At 42.3% G+C, this 26,890-nt stretch overlaps 1 protein-coding gene across 4 annotated transcripts in view; it reads right to left on the bottom strand.

Annotated features, from left to right (window-relative positions):
• ASTN2 (astrotactin 2) overlaps window positions 1–26,890 on the bottom strand; it is an 837,042-nt gene that overhangs the window by 131,723 nt on the left and 678,429 nt on the right. For all 4 annotated transcript variants that reach the window (XM_081803478.1, XM_081803479.1, XM_081803480.1 and 1 more), the window contains one exon: window positions 312–445. In XM_081803478.1, coding sequence (XP_081659604.1) covers window positions 312–445 — 134 coding nt within the window. The remainder of the gene's footprint in view (window positions 1–311; window positions 446–26,890) is intronic.

A 26,890-nucleotide genomic window follows, 5' to 3' on the forward strand; every position in this document is an offset into this window, starting at 1 on the left:
GAAATGATGTTTCTTTGAAAAGGTTTTATGCTCTCTTTATCTCAGTGGTCCCAATTTCCAACAGTAGTCAGTTCCCAGTAAACCTCTCCTGAGCAGATGAGTGAGGAAGATAAACCCAGGGCATCATTTAAAAAAGCTGGTTTCTATTCTGCCAAAACTCCCTGTTTTCTCAAAGGAGGCAGGTCCCAGAGACATCAGAGATCTGGTGACACACTCTGGGAACAGAAGCAAGCCATGGTCTGCACTGGCAGGACAGAACTGTGAGTCCATGAAAAGGGGTGGGCAAAGGAAGAGGGACCATACATACGTACACTGGCTGTGGGAGGGGGCTGCAATTGGGGAGCCCACTGGCATCAAAGGCGCTGAGGTCACATCTGCACCAGTCATCGATCACGTCCCCTTTCCCTGAGCACCAGTAGGAGCTCATCAGTGCACTCTTGAAGGCCTGGAATAAAGGAGGGCAGAAGAGATGATGATGACCATGTGGAGAGATTGAGAGTGAAGGTCCCAGTGACCATGACAGTAACTGAACCAAGCTTCACAGCAATCCACCTAGGCACAGGACACCATCTCTTGCCCAAACACCTAGCACTCTACCACCAGGTTCTCCCATTCTGAGCCATTCTCTCCCCAGCAGCTGGAATGATCACTGAGGCAGGACGGCAGTAACAGCAACAACCGAGAACCTCCTCTGGGGCCTGGTACTCTACCTGAATTAACTTATTTAATCTTCTTCACCCCATGCAATAGATATTATAATTATTATTATTGCCATTTCCCATTCTACCAATTGGAAAAGTGAGGCACATGGAGGTAACTTGCCTGAGGCTCACAACCAGTAAGTGATGGAGCTGGGATCTGATGAAAGCAGTGTGGCTCCAAACCCTCCCCCAAACTCCTTTTTTTTTAATTGAAGTATAATTAACAGCGTTATAGTAGTCTCAAGTGTACAACGTAAGGATTCAATGATTCCATACACTACTCGGCGCCTACCACAGCAAGCGTACTCATCACTTGTTGCTATGCTGCTTCTGGCAGAAGTCTGACCATCTCACGTCCCTGTGTAGAAACCTTCAGAGGCTCCCCATAGCTCTCAGGACAAAGTCTGAGCTCTTTACTCGAGCTCCTGACCATTTCCACAGTATCATTGGTCACCACTCCTCTGATTTTTCCTTGCATGCTACCACCCACCCTCATGCAACCACTAACATTCCCACCAATAGTAAATCCCTGCTTCTGGAAAGTGTGCTCTAAATTAGGAGACAACAAATTGCTTCTGTAAAGGGCCACATAGCAAATAATTTTGGCTTTGTGGCCAGGTAGTCTCTGCCACAATTACTTAGCTCTGCCTTTGTGGCATGAAAGCGACATAGAATAATACTTGAAATGAATGGGCATGATTGTGTTCTGATAAAACTTTATTTACAAAGACAGGAAGCAGGCTAAGTTTGGTCTAGGTCCACAGTTTGCTGACCCTTGCTCTAAATGATGATTAACATTCTATATAATTGCTTTTTTTTTATGTTCAGTTAGCCACTGTATAGTACATCATTAGTTTTTGATGTAGTGTTCAATGATTCATCAGTTGCATATAACACCCAGTGCTCATCACAACACGTGCCCTCCTTAATACCCATCACCCAGCTACCCCATCCCCCCATCAGAAACAAAACAAACAAAAAAAACCAACATTCTGTATAATTGCAATGTGCCTCATTGTCTTTTTTTTTTTTTTTAAATCTTTTCTCCCTGCTGGAATATTCCCTGGCCCCCTTCCTTATACTCCAATTCACTCTTCCTGTCTTAAACATTCCTTTGCTCCAGGAACCCTACATCTTGAGTTTCTTAAGCCTTGAATCATGCTCCTCTTCTGGACACCATAACACACTAGACCACACCTACTGCCCCACCCCCTTGCCTGTCTCATCCAACAGATTCTGCTCATACCAAGGGTACAGGCCATGCCTTATTCAAGCAAGTATTCTCACAGGACCTGGCACAGATATCTAGTCAATATTTATTGAATAAATAAATGGACACTGAAAAACATCATTAGGCTCATGCTCAGGTTCGGGTGTGCTTCAAGCTTTAGTCACTCCATTTACACTGATGTTCCAATGCACTGGGGATTCAGAATGTTGGACAGCTCTTTTTTAAACTTAGGGACTTTAAAGAATATTGATCTCTTACCCCTTTACCAGGTAACAGACCCTATGTCCTCTCTTTTTCTTTTATGTTTGTTACTTTCTGTGTACTTTTTAAATGAAAGTTTCATACTGCCTATAACCAAGGACACCTGGTTAGCCAAGTGTCACTTTTTCCATCATGCATGGTCAAGACTCAGGTGTAACATGTTTGTGTAAAAAGGGTCTGGGGTCTACATTCTTAGCTACCCAAAACACAGATCTAGGGGGAGGTGTGTATCAAGAACGCTATTATAGCAATGCACCCAGCCATCCTGCAGATCTGTCTCTTGCTTCAATAGTGTTTGGACAGAACAGACCTAGGGAGACCCCTCCTTCCAGCTTCTGACTACCCTCCAACCTCTTCCAGTCACGACCTTCAGAACCATCTGCTCAGCCGCCCCCTGTCTCTGGGACCAGCCAACATTGTATTCTGAGCTTAGCTCCTCATTGCCAGTCAAACAAGAGTTTCTAGATTTGTCAGTTACTCCATCAACGTGGAGGCTGCCATTAACCACCTTGTCAACGTACATCTGTGGGCCTCCTACACCTACCTCTCTCTGGGCTTCTCTTTCCATCTCGACAATGTGGCTCTGGAGGGTGTAGGCCACTTCTGTGAGTTGACTGAAGAGAAACGCAAAGCCACCGAACATCTCTTGAAGAAGCAAAACCAGACTGGCAGCCGTGCCCTCCTCCAAAACATTCCAAAGCCTTCCCAAGATGAGTGGAGTAAAACTCTAGATGCCACGGAAGCCACCATGGTTCTGGAGAAGAACCTGAACGAGGCCCTTTTGGAGCTGCATGCCCTGGGTTCTGCCCAAGCAGACCCCCAGCTCTGTGACTTCCTGAAGAACCACTTCCTAGATGAGGAGGTGAAACTTATCAAGAAGATGGCAACCACCTCACTCACCTTGTCATGTGGCTGCCCGCCCCCCCCACCCCCCAGCCCAGCTGGACTGGGTTAGTATCTCTTTGAAAGGCTCACCCTCAAGCACAACTAGAAGCCTCTGGAGCCCAGCAGCCTTTAAGGACCCTCCCCGGCATCCCCCTGGTATAGGGGCTTCTGCCTACGCCTCTCCCTGAAGCCACTAGACAGCTTTTTAACCACCCCAGATCCCCTTCCCAAACTGTGGGCCAAATGGAAACAATAAAGCTTTTGAGAGGAAACAAACAAACAAACAAAAAAGAATGCTATTGTGTGAGCCTCCACCACATTTCTCTCAGCGCCTCTGATGAGGAAGCTCCAATACTCCTGCTGAATGTTCTCACCCATATTCTCTGCTAGAGAGAATTTCTCCTGAATTAAGTGTAGTGACTAAAGAAATTTAAAAAAGAATTATAATAAAAGCTAGTGTTCATGAAGCACCTGTTACACAGTGTACGTGCTTTAAGGGCATTAAAAAATGTGATTCTCACAACGGTAGAGATACAGATATCATAATCTTCATTTACAGGTGAAAGAACTAGGAATTAGCACAGTGAAGCGATTTTCCCCAGATCTCACAGCAATCTAAACAGTGCAAGCAGAATCCCAACCCAGATCTCTGTGACTAACAAGCACAGGACTTTTCTATTTAACCATGTGGGGCAGTGGACCCCAAGTAAGGTTGCCAGATTCAGCAAATCAAAAACAGGAGGCCTAGTTAAAATCAGATTTCAAGTGAATAAGAATTTTTTTTTTTTAAGTCCATCGCTCTCAGTGTTTGCATATAAAGTATGTAGGCCAGAGTCTAGCACAACAGTAATAGCACTATTCCTACTACAAGTCAGGACCTATGTTGGAAACAAACGTCCGTTATTCAGCACCGGGTGGGGGGTAGTTTCATGAGGACAGAAACCAAATGGGATCGCATGAGGTCATGCTGACTGATGGATCTTCCTCTCCCTTCCTTTGCAGGTTCCCCTTTACTAAAATTAACGTGCAGAATGGCTCATGGCTTAAGATTCTGTAACATCTCTAGCCAGCACTAAGGGCTTAATGCTATATTGGTGAAATCCAGGGCCATGGGTGAAAGTGACCCAGATGGTAAGAGATTGCTTTGACTCTAGCAATGAGAGGAGAGAGAACATCCTGTTTTGTTTGTGTATGTGCTTTTGTTTTTGTGTGAGTGTGTGTTTTGTAATCAATAGTTGCTTGAGCTTGTGGAAAACAAAACAGGAAATCTCTCTGGACTTTGTGAGTTTCACCATCCAAGCTGCTCTTGGGAAGAAATCCTGCCTGTGAGTCTCCACATCTACTGGCTCTTTCCCAAACCATGAGGAACAGAATGGGGCCTGGTGCAATGGCCAGGCAAACCCTGGAGAGAGCTCAAACACATCCTGATAAAAGGCCTACATCAAAGAGGGAGCCCTGGCTAGGCAGCAGGATCCAGCATTGTGTCAGGGCAGGATCACACTTTCCTTACGTCTCCAGCCCTTGCAACATCCCATCTCGAATCCAATTAGATCCCAGGGGAGGAGAATCATAGAATGTTCCAGCTTCAAGGGACTCTGTAAATCATCTAATCTAATCCATTTGACAGATCAGATACAGTGGCTCAGAAAGGCTAGTGGGCTGGTCCAAGGTGAGAGAGCAACTTTGTGATGAAATGATTCTATTCTTCCATTTAATCCTGAAATTACCCTTTGAGATGGATGTCCGATCCCCATTCACAAGTGAGCGTGGAAGAGTAGCAACTTGAACTGAAGTCCATCTGAATCCTGGCACCCTGGACCTTCTCAGGTCACACAGGAACAATAAATGCCAAGATTTCATCCAAAACATCCTTTTCAGCTGCTCTGTTTGGATCCCATGCTGATGTGCTGTTTGTGCGTGTCCGTGAGTGCATATGCCTGTGTGTGTGTGTGTGTGCATACGCGCGTGTGGGCGCGTGTGGGCGCGCGTGCTCATGCGCGTATGTTCTTAGAGGAAAATGAAACCTTACACTGGAGGCATTGTTGACTCCTGGCTTTGGGGTCAGTGAAGGGAATTAAGAAACAAATCCTGTACTTAAACAAGGGTAAGGACTACATTTGCATGACCACTGGTTTTCATAACAAAGAAATGCTTCCAACTTCTGGCTAATTAGCTAGCACACCAAACTGGGCAGGAGGAGAAAACAGCCACAAAAATGTTAAGCAATCAAAATAAACTAGGATTCATTTCTGACTGGATGGTTACTTCCCTATAAGAACTTGCCTAGTTTAAATTATGGAGTCACTCCTCTCTTTAAGCCTTAATTTCTCCACCTGTAAAATGAGGACACGGAAGATATATTTTTGAAAGTTTAGTGTAGTTCAGTTAACATTCATTGATCTTCCTACTCCATACCATCTGCTGTCTAGGTGCTAAGAAATGAGATGAACAAGATGCAGTAGCTAACTTCTAAGGACTCACGGTTTAATGGTGAAGACACAATCACAATGAACCACAATTATGGTTCAAATGCTATGAAGTAATACACACAGGAGGCTGTGGGAATACCAAGGAAGGGGCTCTTCCAGCTCTAAAATTCTGACAATGTCTTCAGAATCTTAACTTTAATACTCCTGTATTTGATTAAGATACTGGGGACCATCTGTATAGAGTGTCACTAAGCCCGTGAATTAAATTCCATACTCCATACTTACAGTGACTCTCTTTTTACACTAAAAATCAAACTGGGGAGGCTGATTCCAAGTCTGCTATTTTTTATATTGAGATGATTCTGGTCTGTCTGACCAAAAAGATGCCCTTTAGTCTTCACTCAAAGCTTAATGGATTTTGTTATCTCCACGGTGCTATTTAAGATTGGTCTTATGGCTGTTCAATCCTCTTCTCTAGGCAATTGTCCTAGCCTCTGGACCAGCCTTCGAGCTCCAACGTCACCTCTTCCAGCACCTCCTCTCCCAGCTTTCTCTAACATCACTACTGATTCCACCCTCTTCCTCCGACTCCTCCAAAGTCCCACCTCCTTCTGGTTAAAGCCTCTGCTTCTTAACCTGACATTCAAAATCCTTTGTTGTTCAGCCTGTGGCTCCTCTCCCAGGCTCTCCCCACTGTATCCACTCTAGGATCCGGCACACGCCAAGCCTTCTCTTATGCTGTGCCTTTGTTCTAAAATGCCCTTTCCCCATTTTTTCTCCTTGCTGAATTCCAGGAAACTGTCCACCAGGACCCTGCCACACTTGAGAAATTTTGTCTCTACCTCCACTAAATTTTTGCCCATTTCACATTTCCTTGCAATTTGCTTATTTATGTGTCCTTCTTGCTTATTATACTGTGAACTCCTCCAGGCCAAGGTAATATATTTGACTAATCTCTGTGCCCCCAGCTCTAAGCAAAAGAGCAACACACAGTAGCGTCCCAAAAACATGTGTTAAATTCCGTAGATATGTAATAGGATGCTCTGCCTGGTATTAAACTTATACACTTGCCATTGTTTTTCTTTTCTAGCAAAAGAGATAACAGAAATGCAATTGGTCACCATAAAAAGACTAAATGTCCATGAAGTCACTGAAGGTACATTGGGGTGGGGTATGGAGGTAGAATCCCTTCTGAAGACATTTAGAATTACTGCTTGGAGGAGAGTAGGTTGATAGCTTTTTGCCAAGGGAGTGCTTGGGTCTAAATAAAAATCTCCTAGGTCTCTAGACAAAGATGGGAGGAAGAGAGATGGGCCTGGTTGACATTCTAGCTTTGTAGGGAGACTAATTCTTGAGCCCATGCCCCACGTTTGATTGGTCAGAAGGGACTAGGATTGATGAACATAGGAAGGATTAAGGAGGACATCATGGCAGTGCTTGCGTGGAGGCAGAACTAATGGTCTCTAGCTCAGCCTGGACCTCTGGGATAGACCCTACCTGGGCCATTTTCCATCCAGTCATCAGCATACTCCCTAGTCGTGGCTGCAGGAGATGCCAAGCCCTCATTTCCCTGGTAGTTACAGGAGTTGGAAGGCCAGGGACTGGAGTCCCTATTCTTTGAGAATAGAACCAAAAATGTTGGTGTGCCCTGAACTTGACGAGATTAGCTGGTCATCTTGTTAGAAATCAATGACTGCATAATTAAGCAGCCTGTGTGAGAACACATTTGGGGAAGAGAAGTGAATCATGTTAGTTGACTTAAGTCTTCTTATTCTCAAACAGAGCAGGAAGGCAGGTATAGTGACTTTAAAACACGATCCCAGATATCTCTGACATTTCCTTCATCATGAAGTGGGATCTAGGTCCTCTCCCCTTGGGTCTAGGCTCTATAATTGCAACCAAAAGAAGTACTACTGCTTCAATTTCTGGCCCCAAGCCTTCAGAAACTGGCAGCTTCCCCATCAGGTCTCTGGGGATACTTGTTCTTGGAGGCCAACCACCATGCTGTGAGGAAGCCCAGACTACATGGAGAGGCCACATGTAGGTATTCCAGCCAACAGACCTAACTGAGGCCCCAGCCAACAGCCAGGGTCATCTGTTGGATATGTGAGCATGGAAGCCTTTGAGATAACTCCAGCCATAGCCACCAGTTGATTGCAACCACATGAAAGAGCCAAGTAAAAACTATGAAGCTCAATCCCCAAAACCATTAGAGAGACTAATAAAATGATCACTGTGGTTCTAAGCCAACAATTTCTGGGATTACATGGCAATAAATAACTGGGAAAGCAGGTAATTCATCTCCGAACAATTCTGAAAGATTGCTTAGAGGAGGTAGCAACTAGGGACCAGTCCACCAAAGGAATTAGAAACCTTAGACTACATACATATCTCAGGAGCTAGAGGGCTCTGACGTGCATACATACATACTCAATGTCACAGATCCCCAGTATATCAGATCTAGAAGAGCCCTGAAAAGTGATACTGACCTTCACAATTATGCGGACTAAGAGGCCCAAAGAGGGGAAGAGGCCTGTCCAAGTTTACAACACAAGCATCTGGCAGCAAATAAACCAAGTTTTTCATATCAATAACATTCACTACATGAGGCTGCCTACCTTTGGACCTGGCTTCAAGCCACCAATTGCTATGTTGTTAGACAGGAAACAACCTAATAACAATACTTACTGAGAATGTACTAAGCACTTTAATACATGCTATCTCATTTAATCTTACTGTTACCCTTATGAGGCAGATTCTGTTACCATCCCCATTTTACAGATGAAGAAATTGAGGTTCAAAGGGTGCAATGGACTATTCAAAGTCACCAGCTATAAAGTGGTAGAACAACTTGAACTCAGGTCATTTGATCCTGAAGCCCATTCTCTTAGTCACGGCCATTATGAGCAAGCAATATTCTCACTAACTAGAGGATATCAGTAGTAATACTTAACATTTATTGAGTGCTTACTGTAAGCCGAGCACTATTACGCTTTCCATGTATTACTCCTCGCAATAATTTTAAGTGCTTTAGATATATCGGCTCATTTAATTTTCCCAACAACCTGTGAGATAGGTAGAATTATTAGGTTCCATTCTACATTTGTGCCCAAGGTCATAGGGCTGGTCAGTGACACAGTCAGGATTTGAACCCAGAAATTCTAGCTCTAGAGCCTGTGCTCTGAAATATAAAGCCTCCGAATACAAACTTTGATGGAGACAACCCATGTTTTTTAATGTTATTTACACCCTGATTCCCTCCACCTTTATTGTGTGTATATATTGTGATCTCTCACTCTATCCATGGGAATAGACCAATGAAAATGCCATATGTAATTTCCATTTTTGTAAGTCAAAAGTCAGCAATGCCCTATGGTTTAATGTAATAGCAGCCACAGGAGTGAATAAAATTCCCCAGGACGAGGATACAGAGCATGAAAAAAGTCTAAGACAGCAGAATCCCAGGGACTCTAACCTTTTCTGACTAACTTGCTACTTGACCTCAGTACGTCATTTACCGTCTCTGGGCCTTATTGTCACCTAAAATATCTTCAACTTGTGCATACACTCCACAGCATTGTTGGTTCTGATAATTCTCTGATTTGTGTCCTGGATTTTACTTTTTCTCAAAACTGCCCACGATTCCCCCATCCCTTTTAAAACTTCCCATCCTAGATATACTGCTCAGGATCCTTTAAAAATTCTTACTGGCAGACAAAACTGGAGACAGTAAAAGGATCAGTGATTGGCAGGGGCTGGGTGGAGGGGAAAAATGAACAGGTGGAGCACACAGGATTTTAGGGCAGTTAAATGATTCTGTATGATACTGTGCTGGTGGATACATGTCATTATACATTTGTCAAAACTCAATGCACAGCAAGAGCAAACCCTCATGTAAACTGTGGACTTTGGGTGATAATGATGTGTCAGGATAGGTTCATCAATTGTAACAAATGCACCATTGCAATTTGGGATTATGATAGCAGGGGAGACTCTGTGTGGGGGGAACATAGGAACTCTGTACATTTATGCCCAGTTTTGCTAGGAACCTAAAAGTGATCAAAAGAAAATAAAGTCTATATTTAAAACCTCCTGCCAGCTAACATGCTTTGTGTAGAAGAGATCTCACAGACTTTGCGCATGCTATGGATGGTTTCTGAAGAAAGAGAGGTGTAGCATGAAAAGAAGAGACGCCTATGAAGTGTATCCTATTCTAGCCTGGTGTTAGGGCATCCGTCGTCTGTTAGCTCTCATATGCCTCTCAACAACCTGTACATGCTGTAGCTCTTACTGTCTGCAGTAATCCTTACAGATGAGCCCGTACAGGGTCAGAGAAGAGAAGACAGCGCCCAGAGTCCCCCAGATAGAACAAAACAGAGCAGAGTCTCTAACTCCAAATCCCAAGCTTTGCGCCCTGACTTCCCTTGTCCCACCCCTCATTTTCAGGTGCTAAGTCAGATCGCTCTATTCACAGGGCCACACAGTGAAGGAACGCTAACTGGCAAGGACCCATTTCCTATATGAGAAATCGTACAGCTCAATCTATGGCTCTTAAATCACAGAAATGACACCTAATTTCCCCTGTCAGGGTAAACTTCTCTTTTCAAGCCATTCTCCCCTGAATGATGAGAGCCTGACAGAATAGCTTGTTAATCTGGGTGACAGGGGGAAGACGTTTAAAGCCAGCCAAACCCCCCTCTTGCCACACTTACTTCTGCTAATGAAAAAATATTAGAGAAATAAATATACAACCCACTGAGATGCTCCTGCATGGGGCACTGTCAGCTGTCTGTTTCTCAAGATGTACAGAGACAGGATGATAAGGTTATATGATCCTCAGGCAAGGAGCTATTTTTCTTGTCAGGTCACCCCATATTTCAGTTCCCATCCATCTCATCTGGAGGATGAAGTGCTAGGTTTCAATGCATTAAAAATAACAGTAAGCATTTTTGAGCAATACCTACATGCCAGACACGGTGCTCAGTGCTTGCCAGGAAGAGAAGCATTTTATTTGCACCGCAATGCCATGCTTTGGGTACTCCTATCACTCTCCTTATATAGAGAATGAGACTGAGGTCACAGGGAGTTTGGGTTCCTTTGTTATGTTACATAGCCAGTATTTGGCAGAGCAAAATTCAGACTCAAGCTCCTCCCATTCCTAAATGCATTACCACTATGAGCAAATTTAATCCTCAGACAAGCCCATATATTAGGTTGTACTGACTCCATGAAATCTTTAAAAAGGTTGAAACTTAAAAAAGTTTGGGTCATGTATGATCAAGTGACTTGAATAATGTCACAAACCTAGGATAATTCAGTTAGGATTCAAACACCAGACTGATTCCCAAGACTGAAGGTCTCTTTTCTGCCCCATTTTTCCTAAAGACTGAAGATGGGTGGGGGTTGAGATGCATGGCATATTCTCAGGACAAGCCAGGGTGACCTGTTGACCTTGTTCTATTCAGTCCTAAGTCCTTACTGGCCAGAACAACACTCCAAGGTGTGTTGCTAGGAATATGAATTCAGTGGGATGTTAAATGATTTTAAAGTTCAAAAAAAAATGGAGGTGATTAGAGAGGTTGTCTCTATGGTCAAATAAACTTAGAAAAGACTAGATTAAAAAAAAAATAGATTGCTCTACATAGAACTTTCCAGAGCCATTCATATGCTAATGGTCAATGGGAGACCCTAAGAAGGTAATGCATAAAGTGCAGCATTTCCCAAACATCTTTGTCCATGGAACTTTTTTCCCCCCACATGGCATCTGGGGATCTGGTACTTGGCAGAGTCTTTTCCGTATTGTGCTCATCTAGATTCTAGGCTGGACACCACGCTCTCTGCCAAGAGCTACTCAGGAAAAAGAGCTCATCCCAGCTCTGTCAGTAACTGTGCAACTTTGGCCAAGTCAGTCTCCCTTTCAGGGACTCAGTTATCCTGTCTTTAAATAAGGGTGTTGAATATTTTTATTGCAGAGGCTCTAACCTGGCAACACCACGAGTGCTAGAAGTATTTGTAACTCCCACTTATGCTGCTCCAACTCCTGTTGAATCTTCCCCAGGCATCCAGCCCAGGTACTTGCAGCCTAGGCCCTGGACCACTGATGACCTGAGCCCTCCATAACTGGCCTCCTGGCCACAAATTCTGCCACATCCCACTAGGTGGCTAGGAGTCATTTGGATGCCTTCGTGCTGACATCAGGCACTCCAAATCTCTGCTTCTTGTTCTAGCATCACCTCTTGCCACCGCTCTTTTTAGACTCTATTCTCCAGCCTTGCTTTCTCACCTTTAGCCATTTATATGCTATTTCCTCTCCTGGAACTCTTCCCCCATCCCATAATTTCCCCCACTGACTAATCTATCAAGTCTCAGCTTGGAAACCACCTCTTGCAGGGGACATTCCTCGACCCCCCAAAGCTGGAATAGACCTCTTCCTTTGTAACACATCTTCTCCCACCTTCCCCTATCATAAAACTTATTTTACTGTGTTATATTTTATTGTAGGTTTCATTGCTTATTTGTCTCTCCTTATAGACTGTGTACAAATTGAGGTTGGAGCCCTCCTCTCTGCTTTGTTTATTATTTAATCCCTAGCACCTGACATAGAGTAGGGGCTGTAACTGATTAATCAATTGGTCTATCATAAATTAATGATGTTAAGAACCCTAATCTTGTTGTATCTCTTGTCCCTTTTGGCCTTAGCTTAGAAGATTTCTCCCCTGCCTAGGGTCTTAGGATAATTCTGTGTTTTTAACCTTTTCCATGCCCCTATCACATGTTAACTTTACTTCTAAGACCAGCCCGGGAGATCTAAGAGCCAAAGCTCTCGACTTTTAGAAACCTTCCATATCCTTCAGTAAAATATGGAAGGGTTTTTTCAGCTTTTCACACAAAATGTCCCAAATACCAGAAGGGACCAGTACAAAATTACTTTGAAGTCTCTTTCTTAAATATTTATGCAAAATGCATATTCTACTCTACAATACACATGAGTTAGTTTTAATATTAAAACAATGAAGTTTTTCCCCCCAAAAAATGTTTCTCACAGTGCGATCTTTGGGCCTCTTCTTTCAGTAATGACCTGAAGCACTTACTAGAAATTCAGATTCCCAGGCCAAACTCATCCACAGTGAATCAGAATCCTGGAAGAGGTAATCCAGAATCTGATTTCATATACTCCCAGGTGATTCTTATATACTATTAGTTCAAGAATCCCCTATCTCTTTATCTTGTGGCTTTGGATATATCTTGGCATATCATAGTATATCCCCCTGGGTTAAGGTACTCCAGTTTGAGAATAAAAACCCATAGGATTTTATTTTAATAGATATCTTTCTGGTATCAGATACAACAAACAGTTTGGCAGTCATATTTGAACTAAATAATCCTGTTGCTTTAGCCAAAGGTAGTGGGACCAAAATTCATTACTTGGCCTAAACTGGACCAATTAGGTTTTTTTTCCCCTGGGAATTTGATTAAAATGGTCATTGGTCTGTGAGTGCTTGAACTGGCATGAGATACAAAGCTAGACTTGGCTATGGGGTCTTGGCAGGTTAAGCTACATTCACAGAGACCAAAAAATGTAAGGAGGGGAGTTAAAGAAAGAGAAAGAAGCAGAGATGGCAGGCTCTGGAGTTATTGCTTCCTAGATGTTGGGGGCTCTGCTATGTTCTCTGTTCTTGGGTTACATGAGAAATCACTATATCATTATAGTAGTTTCTCCATTTTTTGCTTAGAACATTTCAGTGGGTTTCTACTTCTTACCAGTGAAAGAGCCTTGACCAAGAGAAGTATAAACATTCTGTTCTTGGCCTGGCACAGAGGGCCCTTCCCACAGAGATGTCAAACAATCCCTCTAGCCTCATGTCCTACCACCCCAGTCTGCCCCAGTCCCACAAATCAGCTACACGGAACCACTTGGTGGATCAGATAAGCAACAAACTTTTGTCAGCCTAGAATGCTTTTCCTTCATTCTACCTTTGGTCAAATCATACTCATTCTTTAAGACCCACTACAACTGCAATCTGCTCTGGAAACCCCTTTCTGATTTCCCAGCAGAACTGAAGGCTTCCATTGCACCTTGGACAACATATCTGCTAGTAGATACAATATTTTATTGAATTATTTATTTGTATGCCTATCCTCTCCACCTAACTTTTCCTTGCCTTATTTTACCAGCTCCTTGCACAAGGCGTGGCCCAGAGCAGGTACTTCATAAATGTTTGTTGCATGACTAAGTGTTGTGTGGATGACTGGGAGCTCTTTGGATGTCTAATCTATGTTATCCTAGCAGACCTTCTCAGTCACCAGGGCAATAGACTCGCTTACATTGTTCTAAACTATCTCCAGACTATTTGTCCTGCCTGTCACTGAGCTGATAGCAGTTGTGAAAGTGATGAATAGCAGACCAATTATGAGCAACAGGAAACATCAGTTATAACTCCAGGGAGAAGACGCAGCCATATCAGTAGCCTCATCCATCTAATCATGAGTCATCTTCCCAAGGCATCTTGCCTTGTGACCTTGAACTGCCAAGGGCTTCTTAGTCTTATACAAATCCAAGTTCTTCAGAGAACGGCTCCTCCTCTCAGCCTGTCTCCTACAAGGCGTTGCTCCTGGCCCACTCAGTCCTAGAAGGGAAAACCTGGATAGAACTCACACTTCTCCTAAGGGAAGCTTTTAGCCAAGGCTCCCAGCCCCACCCAATAGGCAAGACCTGTCTTCTAAGGCCTGCTATCTTTTAACAGATAGTAACTCCTCTCCCCTGTGGTGAGAACATCTGGAGATGAGAGGCGGTGGGAAGGTTTCAACTGGAAGATTTGTCCAAGATTGTGGAGTTTATGTCGCTAAATGCTAGCTTAAGTTAATGGTGAGCTTCTGAGTAAAGGGCTGCAAAGCTTCCCTTCTGTGGCCACTGGTGACCTCATTTTTCCAGTACGCCCATTTTCCCTTAGGAGGCATCTGAAGGAGGCAGTCGCTCCAGCTGATGAGGCCTCCATTCTTGGGCCTGTGGGTGGGGGCAGGGAAAGAAAGGTCAGAGGACAGGAGCGGACATGCTTAGTCTAGACTCAAACTAAGCTTATCTTTGCCTTTGAAAGGAAGACTTAGAAATTTAGCTGGGGAGATTATGAAAAGGGGGATTTCTACCCCATTCATTGTAGTCATATTTCCATCAGGGTATACTGGGACTCTGAAGTCTAGATCCCTTAACCCATAAAACAATGTTATACATGCTAGAGGGACAGCAGGACATGGAGGCTAAAAGTATAGTCTTTGGAACCAAACCCCTGGGTTCAAATTTTAGTGTTATCACTAAGCAAACTGATGAAGTGACTTCAACTCCATGTTTCATTTCCACATGTATAAAATGGGGATATATGAATGCCTACAGCAGTAAGGAATGTTTAAGGATCATTTGTAAAGTAACTAAAATAATGCCAGATCTATACATGTGTCTCCACATATACATATATTTGACAATTAGATGAATGTTGACAAAGTCCTAAACTTGGATATTCTCTATATGGAAGCAACATACTTATTATAAATTATTATTATCTATTATGAACATAATAAAGTTATTATTTATGATTATTTATAGACAAAAGTTATTCTAGGTACATCTATGCTCAAAATAATTTTTATTATTTTTAATATTTTTTCAATGGGGAAAAATAAATCACTAGAACCAACTGCCAAAAGGACATTAAGATTATCTTTGCCTTTGGGGAGGTATGCCTTTCCTAGTTTCTGTGAACTAACTACCCTTCTGATTTTTTAATCAATGGATGTCTGAGGGTAAGGCAATTACTATTAACTATACACCTACTCTGTGCTGAATGTTTAATCAGCAGCAAGAGCAGAAGCAGAAGAGACAAGGAAGAAAAGAAAGAGAAAGGGGGGGACGTTGAAGATGAAGGAAGAGGAAAGCAGTTGCAACTAACACTGATCAAATTTTGAATCATAGTTGGCATTCCTAAGTGCTTTATATACATAATCTTACCTAAGCTAACAATAATTCTTTGAGTTACATCATCCTCATGTTACCTTCACTGAGATTCTGAGTAAGTTATATCTCCATAATATGTGGCAAAATAAGAATGTAAGCCTAGGTCTATCTGATTCTTGAACCTTCTTTTCTTTGCATCTATCATCTTACATGATATCCAGAACCATCCTAGAAAGCAAATGTTCTTACAGACAATGGATCTCAGGTAGGATAAGTCACTTGTGCAATACTATAGCCATAAAAAGTAAAATCTTGCCAGACGAACATGGATGGACCTTGAACACATTATGCTAAATGAAATAAGTCAAGCAAAGACAAATACCGTATGCTCTCACTTATATGTGGAATCTTAAGGGGAAAAACAGCTCAAAGATAAAGAGAGGCTGATCAGAGGCAGGAGATAGGAGTGGGGAAAATGGGTGAAAGGTCAAAAAGTCGAAACCTGCAGTTATGAAATACATAAGTTATGAGAATGTCATATACAGGTTTGCAATTATAGTTAATAATACTGAGTTGTACACCTGAAAGGTGCTAAGAGAATAGATCTCAAAAGTTTCCATCACAAGAAAAAAATTATAACTATGTGATAATGGATGTTAATTATTAATGAGACTTATCATGGTGATCATTTTGCAATGGGCACAAATATTGAATCATTATGTTGTGCACCTAAAACAATGTACTGTTATACATCAGTTACATTTCACTCGAGGAGAATGAGGAGGACTAAGAGGTCTTTGTTGAGTTCTGAGACAAGAACTTCAATTAGATAGTGGAATAGCTTCCAAGAAACTGAGAAGTGGCTAAGAGTTGAAAACAGAGCAGAAGTTTCACCACCAAGGAAAAGTGAAGAAAAAGATAGCGACAGGAAAGACTGTAGAATCCAAGAAAGGTTATTTGATGATACAATAGGCTGGCCTATGTCAAAGTGTAGAGGAAGGAGCCGATGATGAGGCAGTCTCTACAGCTTACATGGTGAAACTACAGGCTATAGAACCAGAACTATTGGCTGTGTGACATTGATAAGAGATTTCTCCTTCTGAGCTTCAGTACTTTCGCCACTCAAAAGTTATGCTTTGAATGCTTACTATATACATGACACTAAAGACAGAGCTACTGTGACCAAGGACAAATCCAGAAGTCTGGAAGCAAGAGAGTTGCATTTTACCCTTAATTCTGTAGGCAAGTGAAGCAGTCTCTGTATGTTCTAACTTCTTTCTTCATAAATCATACATCATTAAGAAGGACAATAGACATGCTGGAGTTCTTTCAGAGGCTATTAATCAAGACGGCTGGGATAAACTGAGTCAGAGTTAAGAACAGACTGATTTGATGGAAAGCTATTGAAGGAACGGAGGATGTTTACCAGAATTAAGGCCTAAAATGTCTCCAAATACCTGAAAGACCGTCACTTAGAACCAGGAGAGAGGACAGATTTTTATTGAGCTGCTTCTATGTGCCAAGCATTGCTGCTAAGCATCTTACCTGGATCATTTTAGTTAATAATTTGTTATTTTAGCTACTTTAGTTAGAAACAATTCTATAAAGTAGACATTATTAAGCCCATTTTACAGGTGAGAAAACAGAATCCTAAAAACTTAAGTAATGTGCCCCAAAACACAAAGGAATTTTGTAGCAAAGCTGATATGTGAATCCTCACCTCTTTGATTCCAAAGTATATGCTCTGTCCAGTAAGTCAATAGTAAGTCTATTCCAATATAGTTTGGATGAATGGAACTAGAGACAAGGATAGGAAATATATAGGAAAGTATTTTGACTCAATAAACAAAACATTCTAGTAGTGAGTGAACAAGCTGCTTAGGGGTTATTGGGCAAGCTTTACTTGGAATATTCAAACACAGCCTCTTGTAGGGTACAGTAGAAAAGATTTAAGCAATAGACTAGGATAGGACTTGATGCTTGGATAATCCCTTCCACTTCTGAATCTGCCTGCTCTTTCTTTCTCATAGGCATGGTTTTAAATAAAATAAAATAATGAAATGTGGAGAAGGAGAAGGGAAAGGAAGAGGAAGAAAAGGAAGGGAGGAGAAGAAAAGTGAGAGCTTGTCTATACTCAGCACTTACTATGTACCAGGCAGAAGGCTAAGCATGTAAGATGCCCATCTCATTTAATATAATAACCTCAGAAATTAGGTATTATTACTATTAACCCCACCTCACATCTGAGGGAACTATGCTAAGTGTTCCAGAATTCCTTGCCAAAAGTCACATAGGAGAAAAGGAACAGCCAGGACTTGATGACAGATTTGACCAGCATCAAAAACAAACTCTTAACTACTAGATTAGAAAGATCAAGTTATCCTATTAGATCACCTTGGTCTATGGGTGTATCAATACTGGTTGTGGGAAACTGCCAAAAAATCAAACCTAGTCAACCTTCTAGACCTAACTACCAAGTTACAAGAAATACAGGGGCAGAGGAACATGTTAGATGATACCATGGGGATGCAATGAGCAAAATCCAGGCTGGGGACAAATGACCCAGTTTTCTTAATAAAATAGCATAGTAATGGTAATGGTATTGAAGCTATGTTTTTTTAGCCTTTATCTTTTGGAAATATTGACTTTAACATTTACATATAAAATGACATAATGTTTGAGGTGAGACAGAAGGTGACACAGGCTTGGTGTGAGTTGATCACTGTTGCAACTGCAAAGTGAGAGGTACATGGAGGTTCATTACACTAGTTTCTCTGCTCTTGTATACGTTATAGTTTTTTAAACTAAATTGTTCTGGGTTGGGTAGCAGAAGACCCAGGGATTTAACAGTGTCCTCCCAAATGGGAAAATGTGGAGATGAAGCTGAAAAAGAAAAGAAACATGCGATCCCAGGAGAAGCCCCATTTTTCAAGGGTTTCTCTTCCTCCCAGGACTTGAGTTTATAACCTGGAACCCTTCCACTCAGAAATACTAGTATTTATACTAGGATAGTATAAATACTTCTCTGTTGACCAGAGAAGGCACTGCACAGATTGACTGTATAACGGTACAAACTCATGCTGCTTTCAGCTGCATCTGCCTCATGAATTGTGAGACACATCTGGAACGACTTTTTGGTTCTTAGAGAGAAACAGAGGGGAGAGTAGAACTGTTTGTGAATTCTTTCTGGGCCCTTTGTATCACTGCTGACTGAAGTTGTCTAATGACCCAAGAAGAGCCCCCGGTGAACAGGGCTAAGCTCCAGAAGGGATGGGGCCTACAGCTTGCTTTGTTCCTGGAAGCCCAGCACCACCCTGGCTGGGGCAATCTTTGCATGGTCATGTGATGGATGAGTGGTTGTGGGTAAGCTAGAAAAGCGATTCCAGCCCTGGTTCTGATAAGTGTTAACCCTTTCAGGCTTCAGGGGTGGCATCTACCCTTTCTGAGCCTCAGTTTCCTTATTTGTAAAATGAAGGTAAACATTACTACCTTCATAGGCCTTTTGAGAGGATTAAGGGGGCCAGTGTATGTGAAAGCACCATGTGAGCATACCAGTGTAAGCTGGTAACTCATTCACTTTTTACTCATTCATTCATCTATTCTCATTGAGAATTTACTGAATTTCTACTATGAGTCAGGCAAGATACCAGAAGCTGTTGATGCAATGCTGAGCAAAAGTTTGCACAGACCCAGGTCTCATGGAGTTCACCCCTTAACGTACAGGACAATTGTTTGACTCAATATCAGGAAGGATATTCTAGAAGTGAGGGAAACAGGATGTTTGGGGTCACTGAGCAAGCTGTTACTGGGAATGTTCAAACACAGAGTCTACTACATTTGCAAGGTGTAGCAGAAAGGAATCAAGAAGTAGACTAGGGTTGGACTAGATGCTTGTCCAATGCCTTCATTCCTGAGTTTACCTGCTCTTCCTTCCTCACTGGCACTGCTATCATCATAAAATAAAATAATAAAATGTGAAGGAGGAGGATACACAGACATTAATCAATTATAAAACATAAAAGTATAATTAGGAACAGAGGGGCTCCTGGGTGGCTCAGTTGGTTAAGTGTCTGACTCTTGATTTTGGCTCAGGTCATGGTCTCAGGGTTGTGAGATGGAGCTCTAAGTGTGTGGAACCTGCTTAAGATTCTCTCTCTCCCTTTCTCTCTTCCTCTCCCCCCCAGCCCCTCCCCCCCACTCACAAGCGTGCACTCTCTCTCTCTAAAAAAATAATAATAATAGTTAGAAACTTTGATAACTGCCATGGAAGAAAGATAAAAAGACTCAAGAAAGTACATAAGTAAATGGGGAGCTTATCAAACCCGGAAACTTCAGTGGCATTCTGGTGCGGGAGTAGCAGTTAACTCAGAAAAGGAGGGGGATGGGTGACATGCATGCCAATTAGAGGGAACAGTATGTGCAAAGGCTCTCTGGCATGACAAAGTATAGCCTTTCCAGAAACTGGAAGATTGCCAGTGACTAGAAAACAGAAAGCAAGGGATGTAGGGGCAGGATGAGTTTTAAGAAGTTGGAAGGGCCAGTCCTAGCAGCCCCATGTAGGCCACAATAAGCACCTCTGCCTTGATCCTAAGGAATCGGAAGGCAGTTAAGTGTTTGAATGAGGAAAGTGATGAGAGTAAGTTTTAGTTTTGAAAATTTCACTCTGGCTACAAGGAAGAAAATTAACTAGAGGGGGCAAGGATCATTGTTAGCCAATGAAGAGGCAATTACATTAGTCCAGGCAAAACTTGAACCAGACTGAGTAAAAGTTAAGTTATTTAAGAAGTTCTTAAGAAGAAAAATTTATAGGATTTAATAATGGGTTGTAGTTTTAGGGGGGATGAGTGCAGGAAGGAAGAAAAGTATCAAGTATATCTCATTGGGTTTCAGGATTACAAAAACTGAGATAGAAAATACTATTAAAAAAGGCAGTCTATTTTATGGCAAATGTAGTGTCTGCAAGACTTATAAATGAGAAGCCACCCTATTTCCATTGGATGAAGGGATTCAACCCTGGAATGAATGCGAGTGAATCAGTATAGATAGTAGAAGTAGCCAATTTTTTCAAAAATTTTGGCCATTAGATAAAGAAATGAAGACAGGGGCACCTGGGTGCCTCAGTCGGTTAAGCGTCTGCCTTCAGCTCAGGTCACGATCCCAGGGTCCTGGGATCGAGCCCCACATCAAGCTCCTTGCTCAGCGGGGAGCCTGCTTCTCCCTCTGCCTCTGCCTGCTGGTCCCCCTGCTTGTGCTCTCTCTCTGTCAAATAAATAAATAAAATATTAAAAAAAAAAAAAAGAAATGAAGACACAGTAGCTGGAGAAGATAATATGTAATGATAGTATCTTCAGTATACATTAGACTTCCATTTATGATCATTTACAAAGTTGAAGGGAAGTAGCTAATAGAGAGTATAGCAAAATGAGAAAAAAGCTCAGGAGCCCAGGTCAAACCATGGTTCTACCGGTTCCTACTTCTAGGGACTAGGGGCAAGTGGTCTAACATCTCCATGCCTCAGTTTACACAATGGGGAAAAAAGACAATAATAGCACCCACCATATGAGGTTCATGAAAGGGTTCAGCGAGCTAAGTATATAAAGGGCTTGAGCTGAGCTCCTGGCACAATTGAAGTGCTCAGTAAATGATTGCTATTAAAGTACAAGGGAAAGACATTATGCCATTCTCTTTTTTATCACATTTGCTAACTGAATTCAATGTCCCATGGGGCGGGGGTAGGGGGAGGACGCCCTGTGCTCTGACATGCAAAAATGTTTGCATTTGCTAAGTCTATATGTCTCTTACATCTTATTGAAGCTGGTAGTCTTCTGGTCCCATGAAATAGCTATGTTTTCCAGCTTTGCAAGTAGGCAATCCAAGCATTAAGTTCCTCTTTTGTAATTGACCATGAGCGTGTTGAGTAATATGTGGAGTATTTCTCCCTCTTTTCTTTGATCTTCCCTCTTGCCAAGGACTGCCTGACAGTCTGGTTTCTGGCCAGTGCACCTCCTCAGAATGCACAGAGATGGAGAGGAAGTGGCCCACAATAGCAGAGATTTACGCCAGATTATAAGTACTTGACTTTCCTAATCCCTAAACAAGGAATTCCCTGAAGGAACTTCAGAATGAAAGAGACATATGAACCATGGTTTTAGATAGTGGTTCTCAAGCTCAGTGTGTATCAGAATCACCTAGGAAGCTTGTGAAAATGAAGATTCCCAGCCTCACCCCACCAGAGAAAAACAATCAGTAGGATGAAGCCAGGAGCCTGCATTTTTAACAAATACCTCCTCCATCCCGACTGATTCTGAGGATTTTGGAGACCCTCTGAAATCCAAGTCTCCATATCCCACTAGGTACCCCTGACCTCACTTGTTCTGCTTTGCTTTTTTTTTTTCTCTTCACCTTCTAATATACAATATTATTTACTACTCTGATTGTTTGTTTTTTGTCTCCCACACATGCTCCAGTAGAAATTAAGTCTCCAGATGGTCGAAATATATGCCTGTTCTGCTCTCTAATGTATCTCAAATGCCCAGAATAGTGCCTGACCTAGAGGAGACCCTCATAAATACTTGATAAAATTATTTGAATTGAGTCCCCACACTCCCAGCCATCTCATATATGAACTTCTGTAGCGGAAACCCTAACTGGTCATCTTATTTTAGTCTTCTAAACGTTTGGGGCAAGAACATTTAGAAAGTATGTGGATGCCATGTATCCTTTTTGCCAGGAAAAAGAATTTGATAATGTACAATTTGGCATAATTTTCTGAGGATAGAGATCCAAGGACCCTTCAAAATCAGAGATCTGCAGGCCCCAAATTAATAACCCTTGGTTATTTTTTATTATTATTAACATATAATGTATTATTTGTTTCAGGGGTACAGGTCTGTGATTCATCAGTCTTACACAATATACAGTGCTCACCATAGCACACACCCTCCCCAATGTCCACCACCCAGCCACCCCATCCCTCCCTCTACCCTCCACTCCAGCAACCCTCAGTTTGTTTCCTGAGATTAAGAATCTCTTATGGTTTATCTCCCTCTCTGGTTTCTTATTGTTTCATTTTTTCCTCTCTTCCCCTATGGTCCTCTGCCTTGTTTCTCAAATTCCACGTATCAGTGAGATCATATGATAATTGTCTTTCTCTAATTGATTTATTTCACTTAGCATAATACCTTCTAGTTCCACACAGCTCTGGTCACTGAAATTCACCCTTCACAGGTTGCTGTAGTTAGTCACCTAAAAGTCACATTTATTTTTATTTTTTAAGATTTTATTTTTAAGTAATCTCTACACCCAACATGGGACTTGAATCTACAACCCTGAGATCAAGGGTTGCATGCTCCACTGACTGAGTCAGCCAGGTGCCCCTAAAAGTCCCATTAGTCATGTCTTTCCCTTGACCCAAATCTTGAAGGCAGACTCCCCATCATTTACATGGTTCCCAACTCCCTTGATGCAGCATTCAAAGCTGCCCACAGCTCAGCCTCCTGCACACCATTTTTCCAGTTTGATCTCTCCCAAATCTCTCAGACCTGTTACAGAGTGACTGAATAAACACGTAAGCTTTAGGGGCGCCTGGGTGCCTCAGTTGGTTAAGTGTCTGACTCTCAATTTCGGTGCAGGTCATGATCTCAGGGTCCTGAGATTGAGCCCCAAGTGGGCTCCGCACTGAACATGGAGACTGCTTGAGATTCTCTCTCTCCCCCTGCTCCCCGATCACCGCTTGCGCACACACTCTCTCCCTCTCTTAAAAACAAAAACACACACGTAAGCTTTAGACACAGTCATCTCAGGCTTGAATTCTGACCCCACAAGTTGCTAGCTATGTGATCTTAGATAAATTACTTATCTCTGTAAAGCCTCAGGTTTTGCTTTTTAATTTGTGAAATGGGCAAAATAGTGCATATTCACATGTGTTGGGGGATAGAGTGAGATATTACTGATACACAGAGAGTGCATATTAATATACACATAAAGCATTTAAAAATGCCAGGCATAGAGTTGGCACTCAGTAATTGTTGGGTTTTATTGTTCTGTTCCATATGTTTGGCATATAGTATTTGACATAACTTTCTTTCCCCCTTCCTTTACAATATTCCTTAGTCTCGACCAAGATTTGTCCAACTTTTTTTGTAAAGAACTAGAAGCAAATGTTTTTGGCTCTGTGCACCATACTCTATTCTGTGGCTACTACTGTACCCTGCTATTGTTTCAGAAAAGCAGCCATAGATGATCTGTAAACAAATATGTGGCTAGGTTTCATAAATGTTATTTATAAAAACAGGTGACATGCTGGATTTCACCCACAGGTCACAGCTTTGCAACTCTGACCTGGGCTAGCTTTGGAACTTTACAGAACTGGGTTCAAGCTTCTATTAAATAGGGATCATAAGAGGACTTCCCTCACAAGTTGTTGGATGATTAAATGAGATAAAGCCCGTAAAGCCCTCGGCACAGTTTTTGGCATGTGATACACATCTCGTAGATGGTATTATCCTCATCACCAACAGACTTGCCTCAAGCTGTTCCATGATCTGCCCATATCCACCTTGCCTGCCCCAAGAATCTTTTCCAGACTCTCTCTGACTTTCTTTCTCCCACTTTCCTAACACTGTTGGAATGTCAGTTGTATTACTTGAAAATAAGTCATGCATGAATGCAACACATGCAAGTAATTATAGTTACTTATGCGGCTCTTCTCTTCGTCCACTAGACTGTGAGCTCCTTGAAGGCACAATCTGTGTCTTACTCCCCCCCACCCCTAGCCTGTTTCCTAGCACAGTATCTGGCACACACTAAGCACCCCAGGCAAGGGGATGGTGTTGATAGTGCTACAGTCATGGTGACAGTGGTTGTGACAATGGTGGGGGGCTGGGTGATCTTGGCTGTTAATTTCTTTCCAAAGAGCAGTCATTTGGAGTTCTCTTCTCAGTGAGAGCCAAGGAGTGTAAATAGAGCAAACAAGTCCTTCTGGCAGAGAGGGAGGATCTGCTGGAAAGTCAGACAACCACAACAAGACCAAAATTACACATGGCTCTTCCTAGAGCAGCATGAAAAGAAAAAGAAAAAACAAAACAAAACAAAACTCACATGACTGGAAGTCAGGAGACCCGAGCACTAGGAAAGAATCATCCATCTGTAGAGTATTTTACAGTCCTCAAATTGCTAGCAAAGGGTGTCTTAATTTTTCTATGTGACAGCCCTGTGGGGAAAGTTATGAATACCCATTTTACAGATGAGGAAACTGACTCTCAGAGAGATGAAAGGCATTGCTGAGGCCAGAAGCCACGCCTAACTACTTCAAATTCAGAACTGGCTGTGTGACTGAGAACAAACCATTCCTCATCTTTAGGTCTTACTCTTATTATTTGCAAAATAAAATGTTGATCTGTATAATGAACAGGGTATGATTTTAATATCCCCCTCTACTCATAAATGCTGTGTCACTGCAGTAAAGTACAAGATATGTACACCTTTCTCTTCTCAATATTAATTTAAGGAATAAAACTGCTAATATCTCTGGATGGGGAATAAATTGCAGGTCACAGGATGACTCTTCTAACATCAAAATATTTCCCTTATTTTCAGGGTAAAAGTTAGGTCTGACCCTATCACAGCACCAAGAGGTAGGGGGTAGCAGGGGGATAAAGTGAGCCCAGAATTTTCATGCTACAGATAAAGAAACAAAGACCAAAACAGTAGAAGCATCTGTGTCCGATGTCATATAAGAATCAAGGACAGAGCGTAGTTCAAATTCCAGGTGTCCCAATTCTCTAGTTCTTCCAAAGAGAACTCCCAACCCCAACATGGATAGAGACAGATATTACACGCCTACTCTACAAATAAGTAAAAGTAAGGTCACCCAGTTGTCAATAGCAGAGAAGAATTTCAAATCCAGCTCTGTCTGGCTCTTCACCATGACACTATTCTGTCTCTCCCACTTGGAGCCTCTTCTCTCTCCAAAGGCTAAATTAACAGCCACACAAAGTCTTGTACATTAAGCACTAGTTGTGCTATAGCTTTGGGCCATGTGGGGTCATTTAACAGGTGGAGGAGGAGATTTAGGTATTAATCAAACTGTCCATCGTAAAGAATTTTTTCCTGCTTTCCTTGTTCTAAATCACAGCATGACATGTAATGAAGGACTCCTTTCCAACTGAGGCAAAGGCATCATCCTTTCGCATGCATTTATGGAGATGGACCCAAGGAGATCCCAACTGTCAAAGGAGTTAGTGTCTAATGGTTCCCAGGACTATCCAGAGCACATCCTAACCCTGGTCCAGAATCAGAGGCCAGAACTGCCTCGCAGACCTCACGCAAGTCATACCCCCTCTCTGACACTTCCTGACCGTGCCATGCAATGGGACTCAAAAGTTGACTGAGCTCCTCAAATAACTCAAGGAGTCAGGAGTTCTTACGTAGAAGACTGGTTCCATTCTATGTTGGGAGGTCCATAGAAGAAGGAAATCCTTTTACTCATGTGTAACTCTACCTATGGTATTCCTAACCAACAGAATATGAACTCCAGCAATGTTTATAAAGTAAGAAAATGTTCCTTTAATCCCTCCATTCATGATCTGCCCTTTGGGGTTAACCAGTGACCTCTCTTATGCAAAAACACAGATCTTACTCTAAAATGTCATGTCCCTAGCACTTTGGGCATCCGCAAAGTTATCAAGTACTACTTAGAAGAGGAAGTACCAAAGGAATCATAAAAAAAAAGAAGGGTCAAGTTTAGATGAACATCATTTTTATCATTATCACAGAAAATGTTTGTCCGTTACATGCTATGTGCCAGGTACTATGCATTCATTATCTCATTTGATTTCCATAAAGACCACATTTTACAGATGTGGGAACTGAGGCTCGGAGAAATCACTCAGCATCACACAGTGAACAGGAGATTGAAGCAAGATTCTAAGTAGAGCACAGAGCCTGAGCTACCTGCTTCCACTTAGACAAAGTCTTTCTTGTAGGAAACTGAGAAAGAAATTCACTCAGCCTCTCTGCCTTTTCAGGTAGGAAAAGAAAAACCCAGAAAGGGAACAAGGACTTGCCCCAGCCTTGCTGTGTCTCAGCGTCAGAGCCCAGGCCAAGGTTCTTTTGTGTTTTATCAATGTGTCCTCTACCCCTGGCTGCAGAAAAAAATGAAGAGATGGAGGAGCCATGGGAGCTGGGGAGAAGGTAGAAAACAAACAATGATCCCAGGGAGAGTGGCTGCCTTCTCATCACACCAGCCTTACTCAGTGGCCATATTCCCCTCCTCCACATCATTTCCACACCTACAGTCGGCCTGCCCACCCACTCCTACCTTAGCCTGGCTCCCCTGGAAAAGCCTAACGCACCACAGCCCTTAGGCTGTCATGCACCTTTAAAAGGACCTACCATTGGGGTTTGGGGCCAGGGAGAAGAAACTGGAGCCTCAAGG

The sequence above is a fragment of the Leptonychotes weddellii genome, chromosome 14 (assembly GCF_054177405.1).
Source record: "Leptonychotes weddellii isolate Sample4059 chromosome 14, ASM5417740v2, whole genome shotgun sequence".
Lineage (NCBI taxonomy): Eukaryota > Metazoa > Chordata > Mammalia > Carnivora > Phocidae > Leptonychotes > Leptonychotes weddellii.